Source organism: Acomys russatus, chromosome 10 (genome assembly GCF_903995435.1).
Source record: "Acomys russatus chromosome 10, mAcoRus1.1, whole genome shotgun sequence".
In the NCBI taxonomy this organism is placed as follows: domain Eukaryota; kingdom Metazoa; phylum Chordata; class Mammalia; order Rodentia; family Muridae; genus Acomys; species Acomys russatus.
Genome location: NC_067146.1, coordinates 58,844,940 through 58,869,442, shown reverse-complemented (window position 1 = coordinate 58,869,442; position 24,503 = coordinate 58,844,940). Strand labels below are relative to the sequence as shown.

Here is a 24,503-nt window from a genome sequence, read left to right as displayed (position 1 = left end):
CCTCTGCAATTTCTTCAGTGAAAGAGAAGGTGGCCACTGGAAAATGGGGAATATCTAAATACTCTTTAAAGAAACTTGACTTCAATTTATCTATTGGGAAGACAAAGTGAGTTTTACACTCTTTCTGCTTCCTAAATGATTTTACACTTGCGTGAATTATCTTCCCACTAAGCAGGATGCATTTAATTGAATTTTGTAGCTGAAGCTTTCTGCTCAAAGCCATGTGTGACTTAAAGAAAATCTCCCCACATCCTCGCCAGCATGTGGTGTCGCTTGAATTTTTGATCTTAGCCATTCTGATGGGTGTAAGATGGAATCTCAGAGTTGTTTTGATTTGCATTTCCCTGATGACTAAGGAGGTTGAGCATTTCTTTAAGTGTTTCTCAGCCATTTGATACTCCTCTGTTGAGAATTCTCTGTTTAGTTCCAAGCCCCATTTCTCAATTGGGTTATTCGGTTTGGTGGTGTTTAATTTCTTGAGTTCTTTATATATTTTGGATATTAGACCTTTGTCAGATGTAGGGTTGGTGAAGATTTTTTCCCAGTCTGTAGGCTGTCGCTTTGTTCTCTTAACAGTGTCTCCTGCCTTACAGAAGCTTCTCAGCCTCATGAGGTCCCATTTATTAATGGTTGACATTAAGGCCTGGGCCGTTGGTGTTCTGTTCAGGAAGTTGTCTCCTGTGCCAATATGTTCCAGGCTCTTTCCCACTTTTTCCTCTAAGTGGCTTAGTGTCTCTGGTTTTATGTTGAGGTCTTTAATCCACTTGGATTTGAGTTTTGTGCAAGGTGAGGTTTCTTTGGTTTTTCAAGACAAGGTCTCTCTGTGTAGCCTTGGCTATTCTGGACTTGCTTTGTAGACCAGGCTGGCCTCAGACTCACAGTGAACCGCCTGTGATCTTTCATTTTGTTTTGATTTTGTTTTTTGTTTTTTTGAGATGGGGCTTCTCTGTGTAGCCTTGGCTGTCCTAGACTCACTTTGGAAATCTATCTGGTGCTATCTCAGAAAAATGGGAATAGGGCTTCCTCAAGACCCAGCTATTCCACTCCTTGGAATATACCCAGAAGATGCTCCAGCACACAACAAGAAAATTTGCTCAACCATGTTCATAGCAGCCTTATTCATAATAGCCAGAACATGGAAACAGCCTAAGTGTCCCTCAGTAGAAGAGTGGATAAAGAAACTGTGGTACATATACACTATGGAATACTACTCAGCTATTAAAAACAAGGAATTCCCGAAATTTGTGGATAAATGGATTGAGCTAGAAATGATCATAATGAGTGAGTTAACCCAGAAGCAGAAAGACTCAAATGGTATATACTCACTTATATCTGCATACTAGCCCAAGGGGCATGTCCCACGAAAGCCTTCACTTACCAGGAAACTGGGACAGAGGGGAAGGCATCCTATTGGGACTCTAAATGAGAGACGCATGGGAGAACAGCAAAATAAAGGATCCAGAGGGTCCTAGAAATCTACAAGTAGAACAATATGATAGGCAGATTTGGGCCCAGGGGTCCCGCTCAAACTAAGGCACCAGCCAAGGACAATACAGGAGGTAAACTTTAAACCCCTTCCCAGATCTAGCCAATGGTCAGAATATTCTCCACAGTTGAGTGGAGAGTATGATACGACTTTCTCACGTACTCTGGTGCCTCACATTTGACCATGTCCCCTGGAGGGGGAGACCTGGTGGCACTCAGAGGAAGGACAGCAAGTAGCCAAGAAGAGACTTGATACCCTATGAGAATATATAGGGGGACGTAATCCCCCTCAAGAACAGTCATAGGGGAGGGGAATAATGGGAAAATGGGGGGGGGAGGAATGGGAGGATACAAGGGATGGGATAAACATTGAGATGTAACAAGAATAAATTAATAAAAAAATAAAAAATAAAAAAATAAAAAATAAATAAAAAAAATAAAAATAAAAAAAATAGAAAACTCCAATGTAAGGTTGTGCCACTGAGTTGGCTGTAGCTGTTCTGATAGTTGGATTTCCCAGAATTCAAATAAAGAATTCAAGTTGCATGCTAAAAAAAAAAAAAAAAAAAAAAAGAAAATCTCATTTCCCACATGCAGCACAGTGACTAGAGTAGAAACTGTTTTGTGGATGAAGACTTACTAGGTTCAGTAGACCAAAGAGTGGACACCGTGGCGTTAGGGATGCATGGAACAAGCATGCATTAGAGCATAGTTTGAAAACTTTGTGGACAAAGCTAAAAGACATGGCTTCATTTTAGGATCTCAGGATAATCACTCATATAAATATGTAAACCAGCAACAAACCAAGCACTGTGGATGCCCAGTACATTATAATGTTTGTCTGAGAAGTTACCTAGAGAGAGCAAGGCTTTTAGGATACTGAACAGGAGGTCAGAGAAATAGAATGTGGCCAAAAGAGCAGAGAAGCCAAAGGAAAAAAGCCATTCGAGGAGCAGTGCCACACTGCACAGTGCTTGCAGCTGCCTGTGCCGTGCTGACTGCCCTCTGACAGCAAGCCATGATGACCAGGGAGCAGCCCTCTAGTTGGGTAGCACAGATGTCCTTGGCCATCTCTCCCTACTGTGTAACTGCAGCGTTGTGGAGTTGGGTCTGGTAATGGCAGCAGTGAAAATAGCTGTCTTCTCTGTGCCAGGCGTACTTGGTAGACATTGCTTTGCTACACTGAGAAAGTTATTATAGTTTGCACGTCTGCTATTTGTAGGTGGAAGGAAAGCAGGAGACTTATAGGTGAGTTTTGTCTGCATGTCCGAGTAATCTACTGAATAACCCCTATGACATGCTTGTGTGACTGAGTCGAGCTTGGGCTCATGAGACTTAGAGAGGTCAGAAAACATTAAACCATAGATTCTGGCACAGAACAGCTAGACCCAATCAACAGAAGTTGAATATTCCTAACGACTCCATCCTTGTGAACTTTGTGTGCATTCATCTGACTTTGCTTGCAGGAAGAACAAACACTAGGCAAGTATAAATTACACACATTATACATTGCTCTGAAGATTTTAAGTATTATCTCTATGAAATTCAAGAATTTTATGTGGTCAAATATCAAATATGTCATGTTTGTCCTGTTGTCTAAAAATACTTCATATTAGGCATATATGTAATATGTGTAATATAAAGAATATTTTAAAATTCTAATCATTTTGCATTGGATATAGTTTACCATATATCTGACTCTGGACCAAACGAAGCCTTGATGAGCCCGTGTATATATTTATGTAATAGACAGGTTTTTATGCACATCCAGGGGAAGGAAAAGGAGTACAGTGGCCGGGCGTGGTGGCGCACGCCTTTAATCTCAGCACTCGGGAGGCAGAGGTGGGCAGATCGCTGTGAGTTCGAGGCCAACCTGGTCTACAAAGTGAGTCCAGGACAGCCAAGGCTACACAGAGAAACCCTGTCTCGAAAGAACCAAAAAAAAAAAAAAAAGAGTACAGTGTGTGTGTGTGTGTGTACAAACAATTGTGTAACTTCTTGTTTGTGCAAGCATATTTTTATCACCATATTTTTTTGTTTAAATTCAGACTCCTTTCAGAGTTCAACCCCCCCCCCCCCCCCCAACCCTCTTTTGTGGCATTTGAATGACAGGTCTGTTCAGGAATAGCCTCCTGCAGAGTGGCTGAGGATGTCTCCTGGTGGCTGGTTGGCTGCATGGGTTTCTCTTCCGTGTGTGATGAATCAGCTGGATTTTATCTCATCCTCAAAAGCTGAGCATTCACTTACTCCCAAGAGCTAATGCCAGGCCCACTGAGGACATGGCTTTCTGGGAACTCTGTGCTCTGTCAGAAGAGCAGCAGAGCTCCTACTGTTAGAGGATTTGCTAAATTATTTTTCTCTGTCTTTATTTTCATTTTCCTCTGTGACATCATATGATTTCATTCACCTCTTTTTAATGTTATTTTGCAATTTCTGGCTGCCCTCTAGGGTGCCAGCTGAAAAGAATTCCATGCTGTTTATTGGATGGTCAGTGAAAAACTCCAAGTGAGATGGTGACTGGTCACAGTGGGCACTGACACAGTTCCATGGGCATGGTGCTTGGCTGAGCAGTGCACACACTGCTGCCTCAACAGCTCATGCTTGACAATTGTGGAGGGCCCTAGGGAGCACTGGTTTCTCTCCACAGCTGTTGTCCACATTTACAATTTAAGCAAGGTATCTTTTTGGAAAACGTAAAAATATTTATTTTGTTGAAAATTACATAGGAAGTCTATTCCAGGTTAAAATGCTTTTATAGAAAATAACTGTGTTTTCTAGTCACAAGCTATTAGTGGGAATGAAGACATTGTTCGACTTGACTGTCTGGTTTCTGAGGAGACAGCTAGATTTTCATATCTGTTTCTTCATTCATCCTATAATATGTAGTTGGAGTTGCAGAATGTGCAGCAATCCTACAGAGTGTTTTAATAGTCTTAAAAAAATAATTTGAGGTATTTTTTTTTTTGCTACTAGACTAAAAATCAAGAAGCAGACTTTTAGCAAAGGATTGCTGTCACGTGCAACCTAAAATTATCTCTGACCTTTTCCTGTTTTATCACTTTAAAATCCATCAGTCTGTGCTGTGTTTTTGATGAACCTTTCACCCATGAGGGGTTCTGTAACAGGATACGTTGGTCGTTCAGGAAGCGTCTTTGTGAGTCCCGCACGTCTCCACATTTGTTAATGCCATATTGCTGAGCTCTTCCACTTGCCCACTCAGAGGTACCTTTTGCTTGTCTTTTCTCTCCTGATATTTGTAAGAAAAACTGCCACACTGACTACATTGCCCTTCCTACCTCCCTTCTTTACTCAAATACTAAAGAAGTATGCTCCAAATAGCTGTTTTTAATACCCACTCTTTGTCATCAGTCCCTTTGCTTTATATAAGAAAAACACTCCATGACAAAAGCTACAAGCTCAGCTTTCAAGTCCCCCACCCAGCGGCTTTCTGAGACCAGTGTCAGATGCATTGCCAGAGCTTCCCACCCAACTCCCACCATAAAACGGCGATACTCAACAGTTAGGTTCAATAGAATCATTCATTCAGTATTTCTACCTTAGCTGACCAGTCAGCTCTTTTCTTCCTTTGTGATCTTTCTCCTCTGTCTTCTCCACGTTCCCACTGCCACCGTTCTGTGGAACCAGGGTACAAAATGATGAAACTTTGTCTTTTGTTCTGTTTTGTTTTGAAAATTTGGAAATTGTTCTTTTTATTAAACATTATATCTACCTTTAAAGTCATTGTATCTACCTTTAAAGTCATTCACTCTTATACTTGGGTGGTTACAACCCTAACATGTAGACATGTCCTAACATCTGCCTTTACAGGTTTCCAAAGGGAAGTGTTTCGACTGCCAGCAGGCTCCGCTGGAGGGAGGGCCCAGCACAGTGCAGTGCTTTGTGGTGTTACAAGTTCCCGTCGTTATCTAAGAACTAAACAAAGACTGTACCTGTTTGTGATATGGCAAAATGCTGGCCGTTTTATTTCTTATTCCTTGGCCTGCACTCAACTTTTACTGTTGTTCTTGAACTTAGCATACATTGCTATTCACTGGTATTTTCTTCCTAGCATATCCATTGGTTGAGAATAGTAATCTTGACTGGAAATGTGCAGGTCTGCAGTCTGTCACCTGTGGCCAAACAACCCCATGTATGAAAATCCTTTCCCACCTCAAAATCATTTCTAATACAGTATTATTTAATATCTGGCGTATACCCAGAGTATGAGTCATCGAGTTGGGTCAGAGACGTCAGAGTGAACTGTATTGCTTGTCTGTGTGCTCTTTGACAAACTGCTGTCCCTCTAGATATGTATCTGCACTGAGGTGTGGATTTTTAGAGAACAGATGTGGGTGCATGTGAAGGTTGCTGTGTAGGGTAACGTGACTGAGCAGTGTGATGAGGAAGTGCTTTGTGTTGTGTTTCTGCAGGCCTTTAGTCACAGGAGGTCAGGCTCACTTAAGGGTGCACTTCTTGGCCCCTCCCTTCCTAACTCCCTTATCTATCCATACACTGTCAGTGAATGTATAGATGACACTGCACAGGCTACAGCTGGGTTTGCTGTCACATGGGTGCTGGCCTGGAGTGACTGAGGGGACGAACTCACTGTTAGGGAAGGTGAACATTTAGGTTTGTGCTTGGTAGGCAGCTCTGCAGCTTAACATCCAGTATCTGATGAGGGGACCACGGAGATGGCGCTCTGCGGGCCAGCTGGAATGGCAGAGCACATTCTGCAGTGGGTTTATAGCTTCTCAGGGTCAGTGAAAGCTGAGGCTCATTCAGCAAGGGAACCCACAGACTGTGACATAAATTCCACTAGTTCATAAATTATAAAAGAGATTGTAGGAGTTTCTTTTGGTTCTTTTAAAGCTTTGGGCCAGGGGGTTAATTACGTGCCTAGAGTTAATTCTCTGTGTTAATAGATAGCGGCTGTGTTGGACATTCTGCTTGTGTGCACACTCTTATTTGAATGTGGTAATAAATCAGTGTCTTAGGAAGGGCTTTTATTTATTTATTTATTTTTGTAAATACCTGTAATCAGCTTAGAATTAAAGGAGTGTTCTGTTATAGTTGGATTTTATTTGCTTCAGCCATTGTTTTCCTCTCTTTCTTGATATATTCTGTTTAAAATGGTTACTCAAACATATATAATTAAAAGTGATATAAGACAGTAATGAACAAATTAGAAGCACCTGAAACTTAAACTTGTCTTTCACATGTTCAAAGGCAGTAAATGGCCTCATCCACTGAGAAGGATTTATTCAACCTTGTTTTTCTAAGTAATTCTTTATTGACGTGGGCCCAGTCAGAGATTGACTTCATTTTTACATTTTTTCATGTCCTGCATTGGAATTTTATTACTCAAATTATATAATACTATATATATTATTATTTTTATATAGACTATAACTGAATATATTAGTGATTACTATCCCACTTTACAATTTACAATAGTTTTGTTATATATAATTGCAATGAACTAGTAAAACTTTTAAAAAATTCAAATTATATTTTTTGAAAAGACACCTCCTTTCATTAATAGTGTTTTTATCTATATTTATTTAAAAAAATTTAAAGACTATAATTGTTAAAGACTTATATATGTGTGTGTATGCATGTGTGTGTATGTGTGTGTGTGTGTGTGTGTGTGTGTGTGTGTGTGTGTGTGTGTGTGTTTGTATCTGAATGTATGCACATGTGTGGGTAAATATACAAGTCTGGCATTCACAGAGGTCAGAGGGTTTCAGAATCTCAGAGCTGGAGTTCCAGGAGTCATGCGATGTCTGCTCAGGATTCAGCTGCTGGGAAGTGAACTCTACTCCTGATTGTGTAGTAAGTCCTCTTAACCACTGACCCCAAGACCCTGATTTCTAAAGTCCACATAATCGCATTTATTAAGTTAAAATGTGCCATAGGCTATAAAAGGAGATACAGGGGGAGTGATGCAGTGGCATTTGTTTGTAATATAGTGTTATGAATTGCCACCAAGTAAGTTAGTAGTATTTACAGAGACTCAGCTAGATGGAGAATCTGCAATATTCCAGCATTCATGTAAGGTGCACTTTCATCATCCCTCCCTCCATCTTCTGTAGAGGAGTTTGTTTTGTTTCGTTTTATTTTTTCAAGACAGCATTTCTCTATGTAGCCTTGGCTGTTCTGAACTTGCTTTGTAGACCAAGCTAGCTTCGGACTCACAGAGATACTTTTGCCTCCCCACGTTTGGGGTTACAGGTATGTACCACCACAGGTATGGTCTGTAGAGGAGTTTTAATCCAGCGTCATGGGTGCTCTGGCAAGGGATCTTGTCCAAAGGCTTTCTAGATCTATGTGATCAGGCTCAAATACAGACACACCCTAGATTCCAATGTGATCTGCCTGGAACACTGACATGTCCTTGGTACACACATTTAATCCTAAACAATGAAGTAAAGTTAGTTTACAGAAGGAAGCAGCCATGTTTGAATGTGATTTCTTTCTTTCTTTCTTTCTTTCTTTCTTTCTTTCTTTCTTTCTTTATCTGTCTTTCTTATAATTTATTCTTACTACATCCTGATTGTTATCCCCTTGCTTATATCTTCCTGTACCCACCCTCCCTCTTCTGCCCTATTCCCCTCCCCTAGAGCACTGATATGGGGACACGGGGTGCTCCTCCACTACCATCTGACCACAGCCTACTGTGTCTCATCTGGATAGCCTGCTTCCTCTTCCTCTGTGTGCCCACATGGGCTCCCTGCCAAGGGGCAGAAAAAAATGACAAACCAGAGAAATATTTGCCAGAATAAGTCAGGGATAGTATACGCCTAATTTTGACGAGAAGAGAAAAGCAAAGACAGCCTACTTAAGAGCAGTGCAGAGCAAGGGGGGGGGGGGGGAGAGGGTTTTGTGGTTGTTTGTTTATTTGTTTGTTTGTTTACAGAGAGTTGATTATGGGGCTGACTTTACAGAGATAGATTGAAGAGAGAGCAAACTAGACACAAGTGAAGACAAAACAAGCCAGACAATGAGAAGGAATCAGAACATTAAAAACATACTGCTAGAATTAGTTTGAGGACAGGCAGAGAAATTCAGTCAGAAGCCAAGAGACGCCAGCTTGAATCAGTCAGCTTGGAGAGGAGTTTAGATCAGAACAAATGAATTGAACAAGCCAGAGAATGTTTAGCAAGAGCTATAATGGCATGGGCATGGCTCCCGTTTCATCCCCTCATCCAAGGAAAGAAAAACAGTGACATTTTCTTTCTTTCTTCATTCTGAGATCCTGAAAACTAGCAGTATCTTAGGCCGGTGTTGGAGCAAGACTGTCCCAGAGCTTTGTCTACTTTCACATCATTAGGTAGCATCACTAGCATGCCGGTATTTCATTGAAGTTGCCGACATCATGTTTGATTTTGCCGCTCGCTGTGCAGCTCTCTGCTGCTGTGAAGCCGTCCCGGACTTCTGCAGCACTCACACCAGGACTGCATTAAGGCATCTTGCTTTTTTTTTTTTTTTTTTTTTTTTTTTTTTTTAGGCCAATCACAGTGATGGGGTCATTTACATTGATGCTTGACCCAAAGCACTGTATGGACACAGTCATGTCTCCTTCCTACCTAATAATTAACCTTACTTTAAACTCTTTTCCTCCTTCTCTTCTTTTTTGTCTTCCATTTCCTACCTCCTTTTAATGCTGCTGTTGGTTTTTGTAAGGCGGTGACTTTGATGGTTTGTTTCACCTCTTTACCATTACTACTTCAGAGTGGAAAGGCAGTGAGTACAGCGATCTTTCTTCTCCCTGTGTTAGAACGGATCCTGCTTGCTTCCTTAACAGAAGGATTCAGCGTCCAGAAGATTCTTTAAAACAGAACACGTCTTTTAAGGAAGAAAGTGCAGGGAGTTTTTGTTTTGTTTCTTTTGACAAAGATCTATTGGACTTGATTCTTGTGGCACAGGTTCTTGGAGGCTGGAGAGATGGTTCAGTGGTTAACAGCACGGGTTGCTCTTTCAGAGGGCCTAGGTTCAATTCCCAGCACCCACATGGCGGCTCACACCCTCACACAGACACATATGCAGGCAAAACACCAGTGCACATGAAATAAAAAAATAAATAAATCATTTTAAGAAAAAGTGCTGAAGGTCTTAGTTGACTTTAATATGTCACTGCTCACTTTATTACAGTGTCTTTGTAAGCACCCAAGGAGTAAACATCACAGGACTTCACTGTATCCTTTGACTTGTGAGATCCAGCATTCTAGCAGATTTGATTAATGGGGGCATTCTAAGATTAACAAGCTGGGCCTCAGCAAGGTCAGTGGGGATTCTTGGCTCCTTTGGCTGAAGGATAAAAACATTTTTCAGTTCACAACAAAGGGTCAAGAATGAACTCTGGCAGCTCCCACTTGTCAGTGTAGTATTTCACCTCTCAGCTCTGTGTTTCTAATTTATTAGATATTCCCTAAATCTAATGGATTAAGTGGCAGAGTTAAAAGAGTGATTGGGCAGTGCTTCTAAAATGTTGTGTGTGTGTGTGTGTGTGTGTGTGTGTGTGTGTGTGTGTATACATGCATGCATACATGTATGTGTGTATGTATAAGCTTTAACACTCATTAAGAAAGATTCATTGTATGTTTTATAACCATTATCATTTCTTTAGTCTTCAAAAGTAACATGATGTCGTACATTGATACTTGTGAGAGACAAATGTAATCTTCTTGTAGAGCTGTGATGTAGCACACAAGTTCCAAACTCACCAATGTGGAACCATCCCAGCAGTATTTTCCCCCAGAACTTTCCCTAACCTTGAAAGGTTATATTTTTCATATAGAAAGTACTGCCATCTCAAAAAATTATTTTTCTTTTCAAAATCCAAGCAAAAGGTAAAACTGTGTGGCTCAAGAATACTTACTCATTACTTCACTTACTTATTTCAACTTTATTTTAACTGGGCTTTTTGAAAACACGTGACTCAGACTTTACCACTTTAGGTTGGATGTTTTTTTGTGTCCTCACTTTTCATTTTCTTTTTTTAACTTATTTATTTTTATTATTATTTATTAATTCATCCATATTACATTTCATTTTTTTAAGTACTTATGAGCATTATAAAATGTAGCACAGATTTTTTTTTTTCTTTTAGCAATACTAAGTGACCAAATAAAGAATTTGAAATCATTAAAATGCACTTCTGGAAATGACCTAATCTTACCTTATTCAAAAATCTTTTAAAACTTATATATATATACATCATGTATTAAGCTTTCCTTTTTGTTTATTAAAGGCATTAGAAAGCACAATAGTTATAGACTTACAAAAACTAAGATAAAATGTAATAATATAACTTATTGTTGTAATCATTCTGTCTACATTATAATATTTGTGGTTAATTATGTTCATCATTACTAAATCTATTCACTCAATGCATTTAGTAGCCTGAACAAAATCTTATTTTCAGCCTCCTAATAGAAAAGTCAGATTGACTTCTTGAGTTAAACCCATGGAGTAATTTTTTCACTTACTATTATTTTTGTTTTATTATGTGTATTTCACATGTATTGAGGTACAGTCTCATTGATGCAGCTCAGGCTATCCTAGAACTCTTTTTTCATATTTGTTTATATTATTACACATAAAATACACTACATACAGTAAGAAGAACCACAAAACAATCAGGAATTATATAAATGTTAAATTCATGGTGTTTTGGCTAATTGTATTTGTCAACCTTCCAGAAAACATCTTTCCTATCTTGTTGAATCTAAAATTATGCATGTAAATCAATATCTATTATTTCTCATCTCTATCAACTTAAAGCATCTATCTAGATCTAAAAACGTCCTATCCCCTAAACAACTAAGCTTAATTAAAAAGACTAACCTATCTGGTCTTTAACCTCATCAGAGGCTTGAGAAGGAATAAAATTTAATTACCTGAATAAACCAGAAGTGCAGGTTAGCAGCTTCACAAATTGAAAAAAAAAAAAAAAAAACAGAGATAGTTTGCTGCCTGGACAGTCACCCAAAACTCTCTATAACATTGGGGCATCATCTTCGCCTTTCTGGCCCAATATAACTGACAGACATATTTGTGAGGCAGGAACTATTGAGGAACTATTGCTTACTCTGTCTTGACAGAGTTTGGCCATCAACTATGCCTGCTTCTGAGCTTGCCCATTTTTAGGTAGAATTCTGATTGTGGCAGAAATGAAGGCATTTCCCCAGTGGCTGGACATTTGAAGCCATCTCCATAAAGAGGTTCTTTGATATTTATATATTTATACCTCTTTGAGGCAGGCTGGGTGTTGCCAGGAGTTAACCTGTCTTGTTGTCAAAGAATCTTTAAAATATTAAAAGCATCTTTAAATGCCATATTCTGTAGGTCTCTGAGGCTTTTGAAGACCTCATCTAACTATTTTACCTTATTTATCTATAGATTAATATCTATCTATTAAAACTAGGATGTATATTCTTGTGAAAAAAATAGAATAGTAATTGACATGACCATGATTTTATCAACTGACCATTAGCTCTCTCTATATATTTATATATTTCTACTCTCTCTATGTACAAACATATATAATATATGCATATATAAATGTATATATATATTTTTACCCTAATATGCTGTATTATATCCATGGAGTAATATAATGATTGAAGTAGCTTGAAATATTTTTGCTTTACCAATTTTGTGTTATGTGAACCTAGATCTTCGGAAAAGAGTTGGATCAAGATGTTGACTGTTGAGCAAGTGATTTAATAAATGGTGGCTACTCGGTGATTCCCTTGCTTTAGGACCTTTTCATCACTAAGATACATGCTACTTTCCTTCTCAAGTTTCTTACGATTTTGTCACCATCCTAGTGCATTATTGTTTTTATACTTGGCTATTCCTTGAGTTCTAAAAAACCTTAAGATTATAGTACATAGAACAATACCACTGCAAAAGAGAGTCAATGTCCTTAGTGCTTTTAGTAGTAGCTATTTGTTATCAATGTGCTTTTAAGCTGTGATGGGTTCGGGGTGACTTCAGGGTCAGCCTGGATCAGGACAAGGTGCCCCACGTGGCTACATTTCATTCCACCTGATGCCTTTGAAAGTCTCTTCCAACGCTCCCAAACAAATATTCCAATGTTTCCAGGTCGCTTGTGCCAGCAGTGAGAATTTAGGGACTCTTATTTCAATTCCAGGAGGCTCACATACTTCTAATTCTAAAACGAGGCATTGTCAGAAAGGCGTGTTCAGATAATGGGAGAGCAGCGCCACCCAGTTCCTGACTTTACCTTTCGGTTGCTTTGACTGGAGATTGTCACCTGCCTGCTTCCTTGCCTGCTGATTTCTTCCCTGAGCATATTTCTTCATTAGATGTTCTTGACATATTTTATATCTATTTATAGTTTGTTTCCTAAAGCCGAACATATAAACTTGAACATGGTGTATGTTAAAAAGAAAGAAACCTATAAAATTAATAAATTAGTTTCATGATATATAATCACTTTGTGCCATGTTTTAAATTAACCTTTTATGATTACCATCATGCTCCTGTTTATTCCTTGACGTGTGCAAGGAAAACACAGTAGCTTCTAATCCCACCTATTGTCAGAACGTAATTTAAAGAAGCAAAGAATTTAGTTAAGTGGGGAATGTTTTGTTGCATTGTGTCTGCCTGAATATGATTTATGCGACTATGCTCATAAAGTCCAGTCATAGCTGAGCCTTATGGTGAGGTGTGACTCTGAAGGCACAGCTTAGTGTATATCCATATTCCCACTTACTTTTGACTTGTCTTAAGATATGTACACATTTCTAACCCATCCCTTTTTTATGAGACATTTTGATGAATATGTCTGAATTTGACAGCCAGAAAGAACTTCTCACTTTTATCTGTCAGAAGCAGCTTTTGTTGTTAACTTTAGAGTTTAAACCCTTTACACAGAGTGCTAGACTGGGTTGCAGTCCTTGCTCCATTATTTGATAGCTATATTGCCTTAGAAAAGTATGAATCCTTTCTCTGCCCTATTTCTCTCATTTATAAACTTGGGATTTGAATATTTAGATCACATTCTTATTTTGCGGCAATATTGGTTATACATATGAAGCAGTGTGTGTGCGTGTGTGTATGTGTTTATGTGTGTGTTTATTTGTGTGTATGTATGTCTGTGTGTGGTGTGTGTGTATGTGTGTGTGGTGTGTGTGTATGTGTGTGTATATGTGTGTGCGTGTGTGTGTGTGTGCGCGCACGCATGTGTGTGTGTGTGTGTGTGTTTGTGAGAGAGAGAGAGAGAGAGAGAGAGAGAGAGAGAGAGAGAGAGAGAGAGAGAGAGACTGCATCGTGTACAGATGTTCTCATGTGTATGCATGTGGAGACCAGTGACTGATATCAGGTGTCTTCTTCTATCACTCTCCATCTTAGTTTTTGAGACACTCTCCCACTGACCCTGGAGTGCACAGACTTGGCTGTACGCCCTAGGGATCTTCCTGGCTCTTCCTCTTCAGCTGCTGCTCACAGTTCCTTGCTTCAGGGGAGTCCCCAGCTCACATCCTTGCTTCAGGGGAGCCCCCAGCTCACGTCCTTGCTTCAGGGGAGCCCCCAGCTCACGTCCTTGCTTCAGGGGAGCCCCCAGCTCACGTCCTTGCTTCAGGGGAGTCCCCAGCTCACGTCCTTGTGTTTGCACAGCAAGTGTTTCACCCACTGAGCTGACTCCCCAGCTCCCAAAATATGGGGAAGTATTCTGAGGCACAGAACAGTGTCCAGTGGATCTGTAAATTCCAGCTATTGTTTCAATTTAGATTAATTTCTAACTGCACTTGATTTTTTGCTAGTTTTAAATCTAACTTGTTTTCCTTTGTATATTGTGTTTTTTTAAACCAAAATTGCAGACAATATCTAAATCTTTTTGAGATAATAGGAAGTAGCAATGCTTTTACCTTAGTACATATTATATTTCATAGAGGATAAAAATCACTTTCCAATAAGGAAGAAAGATTATTAGCAGTTAACCAAAAATGAAGGGCAATACTCACTCATAGCATGATATTTTGATGTGCACACAAAAATAAGCCTATAAGTCATATTCTCCACAATAATTTAAGGCATTGTCTCTAATTTGAATAAGATCCAAGAGTAGCCATTTGTTTTCTGTATACAAGTAAGGCAAAGACTAATCACTCTGAACATGTTGACTCTCCAGTGTCTTCAGCCTCTTACTGTGTGGACAGCAGCTGGTGGTGTTCTTTGAGCCGGTGATAGGCAGGATTAACCTGAGAGACTAGTGAGCATAGCAGATTAACGGAGACAATCTGACTATTTGGCAACTATATACTCTAGTTTTCAAAGGGTTTATCAGAGCCTGGTGCTGTACATTAGGGTGGATCCTAAAAAAAGAAGCGTTGGCCTGGTCTGATACCTCACAAAAAGGTCTAAGTACTTGTATCAGTTATTTTCTCAAAAGTGCAGTTTTGTATATACTGCCATGGATAAGAGAGATTACTCCATCCAGCTCCATATAACCTACATTCATTTTTCCATGAGTTACCCACTTTTCTCGGAGCTGCTGCTGCTGCTCCAGGGCCACTGTATGTCTCTCCTTCCCTGATGATATTGTTGGGGCTGGCTCTAGGCAGCTTGGCCTACTCTTGCCCAAGGAGGAGTAGGGACATACTGTAGGATGGCACACTTGCTGCTGAGCCCGATTCTGGATTCTGGCAAACTCCATGCTACTACCTATGGCACCTGTCTTTCCACTGGCTGAGGATTGGAAGGATTCCCAGCTTGAGGAATAATCTCCACCCCCAGTATACTTTCTTTTTTTTAAAATATGTTTTATTAATTTATTCATATTACATCTCAATTGTTATCCCATCCCTTGTATCCTCCCATTCCTCCCTCCCTCCCACTTCCCCCTTTCTCCCCTCCCCAATGACTGTGACTGAGAGGGCCTCCTCCCCCTGTATATGCTCATAGGGTATCAAGTCTCTTCTTGGTATACTTTCTTAGAATGATGAAAAATCTCATAACATACTCGGGAGGGGGCAGGGGGAGATAATTGCCCACCACTTGGACTATCTTAACTTTTTTTGGCCAGTACAATTTTTGTCATTTCTGACTTCTATGAACTCAGGCTACAAAGCTTTCCAAAAGTTGACTAGCACAGCATTTGTATTTTTGCTGTTTCCCCCTAGGAATGCTGAGCTGACACAGATATTACCACATCATTCTTCAAGTAGCCTAGGGAGACCTGTTCATTGGCTTTGCCCTTCTCTCCCATCTCTATTGCTTTAGTGCTTTCCATTCATGCTGGTTTAAATCACACAGCTCTGCCAGAGTCTCTTCTGCATCATAAACCACCTCTCACCATGGGTCTCAGCAAAGCCACTAAAGCCTCGGAGCTGTCCTAACATCCCTATTCAATCAACTTCCTAAAAGTATTTTTATCTTAATATATGAGGATTCTCTCTGAATACATGTATACACATTGTGTGTTTTCCTGATGTTCATGGAAATGTAGTAGGGTCTCCTAGAAATGATTTAAAAACTATAAGCCAAACAAAACACAAAAACAAAAAGTCCTGTAAGCCACCACCTAGGTGCTAAGGACTGAACCTGAGTCCTCTATAGGGACAGCAAGTGCTCTAGTTGCTGAGACATCCCTCCAGCCCTCAGCCTCTTTAACCCTGTGCCAACACAGCCCTGTCTGGTCTAGTGAGCTGGTCATCAGTCTCTAACTCCGTCATTCTCCGGTACCTCAGCGATGCCAATCCTTCCTCTGCTGTCTTCCAGTCCCTGCTATTCATGCAGCTCAAAATCAGATTCCTCTCATTCGCTCCAGGTTAGGCAGCCTTTGTTTCAAGGAGAAAAGGGTAGTTGTGTTTCTTAGCCGATCCACTTTCATGGAACTCCTGGACTCATCTCATCTCTCCCTGTGCCCCGCAGCGTTACAGACTTGCCTGGAAGAGGCCATCTTGTTTCTTGTGTAAAGTCTTCTCATATTCAAGCAGGTCAGCTGCTGAGTATTTCTCAATTAGAATAGTTTCCTATACTGGACCATTTTTACAGCCCCTGTCTACATGCTGAATCATGGATTTCCCTTCTTCTCATGAATGGAGTATGCACCCAAGGGGCGTCCTTACAACACTTCTACCACCTTCCTTTGCGCCTTACCCTCTGGCTTGAGGATCTCAAAAAATCCTGTAGGCTGGAGGCAAAGGCCAGCCAACATGGCCACCTTATCCTCCCTGTCAGAAGCCAATGCAGGGGATATAATCTGCATGTCCTTTTCTTGTTATAATTCTCCCTACACAGGTGTCTATTACTCACAGAAAAGGCCACTCAGCAGTCGCCAAAGAGTGTTTAAAATCCTACCCCAGCTGGCCTACTATTGGGAATTAGCATATGTTTTTCTAGTCCATCGGCCTTTTGAGAGATGTGCCTGTGATCATGAGGATGTCCCACCTGTTAAAGAAGCATGGCAGTCATGCTACATAGAGGAAGGTAGCTGCCCTGGGATTACTCTGCTTTCAGAGTGCTTGGACTTAATTGCACCTCTTACTACCCACAACAACCCATTGCACATGAGATGGTAACTGTTTCCCAGTTGCCCTTTGGACACTCACTCTCACCTGGATTGGTCTTGGTAGCATGTCCCCATCCCCGAAACAGATAATGCAACTGCTCTTCCGGTTCTTTTGATATTTGTTTAGCACCAACTATGTTAGTTCTCTTGGAGAGATGTGAGTTGATGTCTCTCTACCTCAAACAGGACATGGACATCTGCCCAGAGAAACAGTTCCACCTAATGAACGAATGAGTGATTAATGAATCAGTGAATCTATGGGGCTTTCTTTCAGGATGATGAGTGGGTGGTACCTAAATGACTGAAAGGCAACTGCATCTAAAACCCCACTCTAGAGCATGGGTCAAATTTATGAAAGTTACAACCCAAGAGCTTGCAGCATCATAAGCAATCATCTTGGCTGATAGATAGTTTCTCCCCAGAAATTGTTATTGCTTATATAACCTGAGGAAGAGCCTTAGGAGTCATGTACTTTTCAGGTCCTCCCTGAGACATATAAGGGTTGTTCACTTCCTGAGTCTTATATGCCTCCCTCTTCCCTCTTCCCTCCAGGAAAGAATGTCTCAACTCAAGAGAAATGGGTACATAATGATTTGCTAGAAAAATTATTAAATATCTGTATACTGTTTTAAAATTTTAGAGTTTTCTAAAAAATTATGTGTAAAGTGTTTTGCCTTTATGTATGTATATGCATCTTTGCATACCTGGTACCTGTAGGGTTCCAGAGTGGGTTTCAGATTCCCTGGAATTGGAGTTTCAGGTAATTGTGAGCTAACATGTTGACGCTGTGAATCAAATCCAAGTCCTCTGGAAGAGCTACAAGTGTGCTTAGCTTCTAAGCCATCTGTCCTACCCTAAAACTTTCTGTTTTTATCATATATCTGTCTTCTAGATTTGATTTGCTGATAAATTGAGTCATTAATAGAAAAAGAGGAGGAAATAGTTCAGCATTCCTTAGTATCAATAAAGTAAATTCGCTTTTACAAATCTAAATATGAGCTGGCTATGGTAGTGCATGCCTATGATCCTATCACAAGGCAGAGACAGGAGGACAGCCTATGAGATTGAGACGAGTGGTCTATAATATAAGATCCCAGGCTTCTATGGTCATAGAATGAAACTGTCTTAAAAATAAAAACAAAAGTTATACTCACCGAAAACTGTTGAAGAAGATGAACTCATTTGAATTTTTTGGTGTATGATGACCATTAGTGTGAGTGTGTTTTGTTTTCTCCAGTCCTTACATTTATGTGGATGGTTATTTTAAATGCTTAACAACCCAATAAATGGCTGTGGACCAAATTCCAAACCCCAATGAGTATATTGCTATTAACTGTTTTTATGTTCTAATAGCATCCCAGGAGTCAGGAAGTCACATCATTATGACTGGAGACTGGACCAATGTAGAACTGAGTAAAAACGAGGTATCTTGGGCAGTTCCCAAGTTTCTCCTTATTAATAAATGTTATTGTTTGTGTTTAAGTCATTCATACTATTGTAAGACATACAGTGATAATAGTAATAGCAACAACAGCAGCAACAATAACAATAATAAACAATTATCAAAATAAACCAAGTGAACATAGCTATGACCTCACATATCTACACATACTTCTGTTCATTTTTATGGAAAGAATAACATCTTATTTAGGCTTTGCTGTATAGTACAGATGAATGAGAGTTTGTTGTTGCTTGATAACTGAGTAAATCTACACAGCTAATCAGGACAGTGCATTCAGAGCACATGAGAACAGAAAACAAGCTCATGAATTTAGAGTGATATACAGAATTTGAGTTGTTTGTGAGACATAGAAATGTTAGACAGGTGGGTGTAAAGAGACTGAGGCTCACCTGGCATGGTGGTGCACACCTTTAATCACAGCACTCAGGAGGCAGAGGCAGGTGGATTTCTGTGAGTTTGAGGCCAACCCTGTCTACAAAGTGAGTACAGGACAGCCAAGGCTACACAGATACACTTTTTCTCTAAAGAGAGAGAGAGAGAGAGATTAAAGCTCAATAGATACAGGAAGTAAGATAACCACGTGATTGTCAATTTATTCTCTCATATATTACATGAAGATCACAGTTTCCCCTCCCTCTTCTCCCAGCCCCGACCCAATCCACTCCTCCTCCACTTTCCTTCAGAAAAGGGCAGGCTTTCCAGGAATATCAAACCCTGCATGTCAAGTTCCAGTAGGATTAGGCACCTCCCCTTATATTAAGGCCGAACTAGGCAACGCAGAAGGAGGAAAAGGGTCTCCAACACATCAGAGAAAGCCCCTGCTTCCACTGTTAGGAGTCTCTCAAGAAGACCAAGTGATACCACCATAACATATATGCAGAGGACCTATCTCACACCCATGCAGGCTCCCTGATTGTTGGGTCAGTCTCTGTGAGCCCGTAGTTGATTCTGGTGTGTGTGTGTGTGTGTGTGTGTGTGTGTGTGTGTGTGTGTGTGTGTGTGTGTGTTGTCCTTGACCCTTCTATCTCCTGCAGTCCTTCTTCTCACTCTTCCACAGATTCACACAGCTCCACCTAATGTTTGGCTATGGGTCTCTTCAGCTGTTTCCGTCAATTGCTGGATGGATCCTCTCTGATGATGGTTATGTTGCTCTTGTCTATGAGTGTAATGGAATATCATTAAGAATCATTTGGGGAAGGGTGTTGGGTTCTACCCTAGGTCTCTGGGCTATTCCGCCTCTGGTGTCTGGCCCTCCAGGCAGTGTCAGGGATAGGCTCCCTATTATGACATGGGTCTCAAGCTGGGCCTGCCATTGGTTGTCTACTCCCACAGTTGCTGTGCAATCTTTACCCCAGCACATCTTGCAGGCAGAACAAATTGTAGGTTGAAGGTTTTACAGTTGCATTGGTGTCCCAATCCCTCCACTGGTTAGAGTGGATGGCCAGTTCAGGTTCCTTATCCACTCATTACTAGGAGTTTTTATGGGTCATTCTCATAGATTCCTGGGCGTTTCCATTGCCTTAAGTTTCTATCTCACCCTGAAAATGCCCCAAAATTCCAGTTGTCTCTTCCAGTACTTTTTCCCTCCATTCCAACACAGGAGCGTGCGCACATGCACACACACAGACACACACAGACACACACACACACACACACACACACACACACACACACACGGTCCATCCTTTCTGTCCTCACCTGCCCCCTTCCATTTGTAATATCTATGCTATTTCCCTTTTTCAGGGAGATCGGTGCATCCCCACTTGAGCATTCCTCGTTACCTAGCTTTTCTGGGTCTGTTGATTGTAGCCTAATTATCATTTACTTTATAGCTAATATCCACTTATAAGTGAGTGCATACCATGTTTATCTTTTTCTGGGTCTGGATTACCTCACTCAAGATGATTTTTTTCTAGTTCCATCCATTTGCAGGCAAATTTCATGATGTAATTTTTTAACAGCTGAGTAATACTCTATGGTGTAAATTACCACATTTTCTTTATTCATTCTTTTGTTGAGGAACATCTAGGTTGTTTCCAGATTCTGGCTATTGTGAATAAAGCTGCTGTGAACACAGTTTAATCAGTGTCCTTGTGGTAGGATGGCACATCCTTTGAGTATATGCTCAGGAGTGGTATAGCTGGATCTTCAGGTAGATGGATTCCAAGTTTCCTGAGAAAGCCATGTTGATTTCCAAAGTGACTATACAAGTTTGCTCTCCCACCAGCAATGGAGGACTGTTCCTCTTTCTCCACATCCTTGCTGGCATGAGCTGTCACTAGTGTTTTTGATCTTAGCCATTTTGATAGGTATAAGATGGAATCTCAGAATCATTTTGATTTTCATTTCTCTGATGACTAAGGATGTTGAACATTTCTTCAAATACTTCTTGGCCATTTGAGTGTCCTCTGTGGAGAGTTCTCTGCTTAGGTCTCTACCCCATTTTTAAATTGGATTATTTGGTTTGTTAATGTCTAGTTTCTTGAGTTCTTAAGTTCCATATATATGTGGAAATTAGCCCTCTGTCAGATGTGGAGTTGGTGAAAATCTTTTCCCATTCTATAGGCTGCCATTTTGTTCCATTGACAGTGTCCTTTGCCTTACAAAAGCTTTTCCGTTTCATGGGGTTTCATTCATTAATTGTTGATCTTAATGCCTGTGCTGTGTGTGTTCTGCTCAGGAAGTTGTCTCTTGTGCCAATGTGTTCAAAGCGATTCCTCACTTTATCTTCCAGCAGTGTGTCTGGTTTTATGATGAGGAATGCGAACAGGTCCATATCTGTTGCCCTGCACAAAACTCAAGCCCAAGTGCATCAAAGACTTGAACATGATTCTCATCTTAATCACAAATTAGAAGTAGTAACCCTGTATTCTGCCATGGGAAGCCATGTGTCCTTACAGCCATAATTATTACTTTAAGTATCCCAGGTCTGCTGACTAGTGCAAAAGATGCATTTCTCTTACAAAAGCTGGTAAATCTAGATAGTTTGGGCTGACACTGCTGTTTGTCTTGTCTTCCTCTTATAGATGGTTGCAACCATTTTTGTGGTGCCAGTCAAACCACTGAGATTTGATCTACATTTTAACCATACTCTTTGATATAACGGAATGCTTGTCAGTCTAATAATTTAAAACATGGGAAAATGCCACTCTGCTGGGGCCGACACCACGTGGTAGTTTCATGTGGTCAGCCCCAGTGTGAGTTAGGTAGGTTGTAAGTCTCTTCTCATGAAGTAGGGTAGAGATGGGGGAGGTGAAGTGAGGCCTCTTCTGGAAACATAGTGAGCTTGAGTAATAAAGCGCTGCTTGCTGCCCTGGTGGGTAATTGGAGTGATTCCTGGGATGCTCAGGTTCAGTGCAAAAGAGCAGAGGGTTTCTCCTCACAGGCCTGGCCCTGAGGCAAGGAAGTTCAGAAGGCTTAAACTTGCTGAGCATGGTTTTTAAACTTCTTTTGCTAATCTTGGACCATAGCAAGTTTCTAGCATCTTGTCATGTTTGTCTATTGTTCCATGAAAGAATGAAGAAAACTGGTGATTTGGACCTAAGTTATTATTGTAAATAATTACGCTTTTATGAGTACAGCCTTGAATTCCTTTTATATATTATATTTTGTCACATTTTGTCGTTTTTAAATAGAAGTTTTTGTTTTTGAGAGGCTATATGTGTGGTCTTGCTTGTCTTGAAAAACATCTTTTCCATTTTCTAAATAATTACAGCCTCAATTTAGAGCTACTTGGTTATATAAAGAAAATAGTGTGGCTCATTTGTTATGTAGTTTAAATACCAATGATTCTATTTAACATGCACCAGTTTTATAGTATTATTCTAAAATGCATATATGTGAGCCAAATTAATTTATATGAATCCTTTATAAGCAAAGTTATTTTAAAAATCAAGTTAAAGATCTCCACAATTGAGAACATGTACACAACAGACTGAAAGAAAATATCTTTATAAGATCTTAAAACCAGTGCACTCTGTTTCATATGTTAGGACATACAGTAAACCTGTGGGCTACTTGTTTGTTTCCGGATGTTCAGCACCTTGGGCTGGAGGCAACGCCTCAGTGTGTTTCCTGTACTGTGTCACTTCTGCCTGTCCGACTGTGTCTTTACTGCCTTTGTGAGAGCACTCCCTGTGTGGACCAGTGGCACTGCACATGCACTCCTGCTTTACACTTTTCTGACATGGAGACTTCCTTTATTTGTAGGTGAGCGTCCCTATCAATGCCCTTACTGTGAAAAAGGATTCAGTAAAAATGACGGACTGAAGATGCACATTCGTACTCACACCAGGGTAAGACAATATTATGTCTCATTTCCATTGATCATAAGATTATACGAAAGTTGTACCTATTCTAAAAGAAGCATATTTAATATCCACATAAAAGAAGAAAACTGCCATAGCTGAAGTTATGTCAACATCTAGATTGGATGTTTGAAGATAAACTTTTTTAAAGAAAATTCAACGAAAAAACAACCCAAAACCCCAAAGTGTCCTTCATTTTAGACTTCGAATCAATTTACGGGATTTATCAATGACAAATTGGAAAGCGAATGTTAATATTTTTAATCCTAGAAATGAAGTTTTTGTGTTGCAGAATAATCACTTGTAAGGAATATGCTTGACAGCAGCAAATATGTCAGCACTGGCCACTGGGTGATACTTACAGACAAGGACATTAACAGGAAAGAGTGAAAATGATTTAAATTTTAGGGAGGTTTGCAAAGCGCGGGAGTATAGCTGAATGCATTACAGGGTGCAGCACATGCAGTGTGTCATTTTCTTTCCAAGGTATTACTGCATCTCACTGGATTGTTGTGGTACTGTTGTGTATGCCTTTTCCAGACGCAAGTTTCTGTCTCATGCACTTTCAAATTGGTATGTGCCACCTGTCCTATGACATGTTACTCGCTCACTCTCCAGCTCAGGCACACGCGCCTGTAGTCCTGATACTGTGACAGAGGTAGCAGGAGAATGTGGACTTCAAGGCCATTCTTGGCTACCTAGGAGCCTGAGGTCACCTTGCACAAGAGTGAATGGGGCATGGGGGATAGCTAAGTACACACTACAGTGTAAAGTATAAAAGATCAAACAGGCATTATGGTCTATTATAGTACAATTTAAATACATACTATTCAAGATACTTATTTTCACAATGTGCATTAATAAAAAGGCTTAAGTCAATCATAAACCAGTTTAAGAATTATTTTAGGACTGTGAGGTGGCTCAGCAGGTACAGGCACATCCTGAGGAGATGGGTGACTTGAGCTGGATGCCATGTGTTGACAAGTGATCCTTTGTTAAGTTTAGCAACCGTTTTGTGAAGGATATTGTTTACATGGTGAATTACTTTCAGAGAATGGATGTGCCAGTTTGCTTACGTCAACTTGATACAAACCTAGATATTTTGGGGAAGAGGGAATTTCAATTGAGAAATTGCCTCCATCAAATTGCCAGTCACCACGTCTGCGGAGTGCTTTCTTGGTTGTTTATTAGGTCCACTGTGGACATTGTCATCCCAAGGCAGGTGAACCTGGTCTATATGAGAAAGGTACCTGAGCAAGCCAGGTGGAGCACTTCCCGATTTTGGATTCAGCTCCTGCTTCCAGGTTCCTGCCTTGAGCTCTTGTTCTGGTTTCCTTTGATGGACTGTAAAGTATAAGATGAAATAAAGCCCCCCTCCCATCAAAGAAAAGTGTGAAATGACTCCAGCAAGATGTTCTCTGACTTCCACATGTGTGCTACAGGACACACACACACACACACACACACACACACACACTAACAAAAAGTTATTGTATATATTAGTAGCCATAAAATGACAATAAAGATGCCAATATCTAGGCAAAAAGCATCCTGATTCTCTTCATTAGAACCTAGTGATTTTGACCACAGTGCACATCATATTGCTTCACTGATAACAGACAGAATGGTCATACCATAGAAGAAGCTCTGTAAATCGCTGCAGGGAAAAAAGCCTGCTGTTTTGGTTGCTCTCAAGAAAATAGTAATT

At 40.3% G+C, this 24,503-nt stretch overlaps 1 protein-coding gene across 1 annotated transcript in view; it reads left to right on the top strand.

Moving 5' to 3' along the window:
• Positions 1-24,503, top strand: part of Prdm5 (PR/SET domain 5) — a 154,651-nt gene that overhangs the window by 105,402 nt on the left and 24,746 nt on the right. Inside the window, exon 13 of the mRNA XM_051152244.1 lies at positions 22,698-22,783. Within this exon, the coding sequence (XP_051008201.1) occupies positions 22,698-22,783 (86 nt within the window). The remainder of the gene's footprint in view (positions 1-22,697; positions 22,784-24,503) is intronic.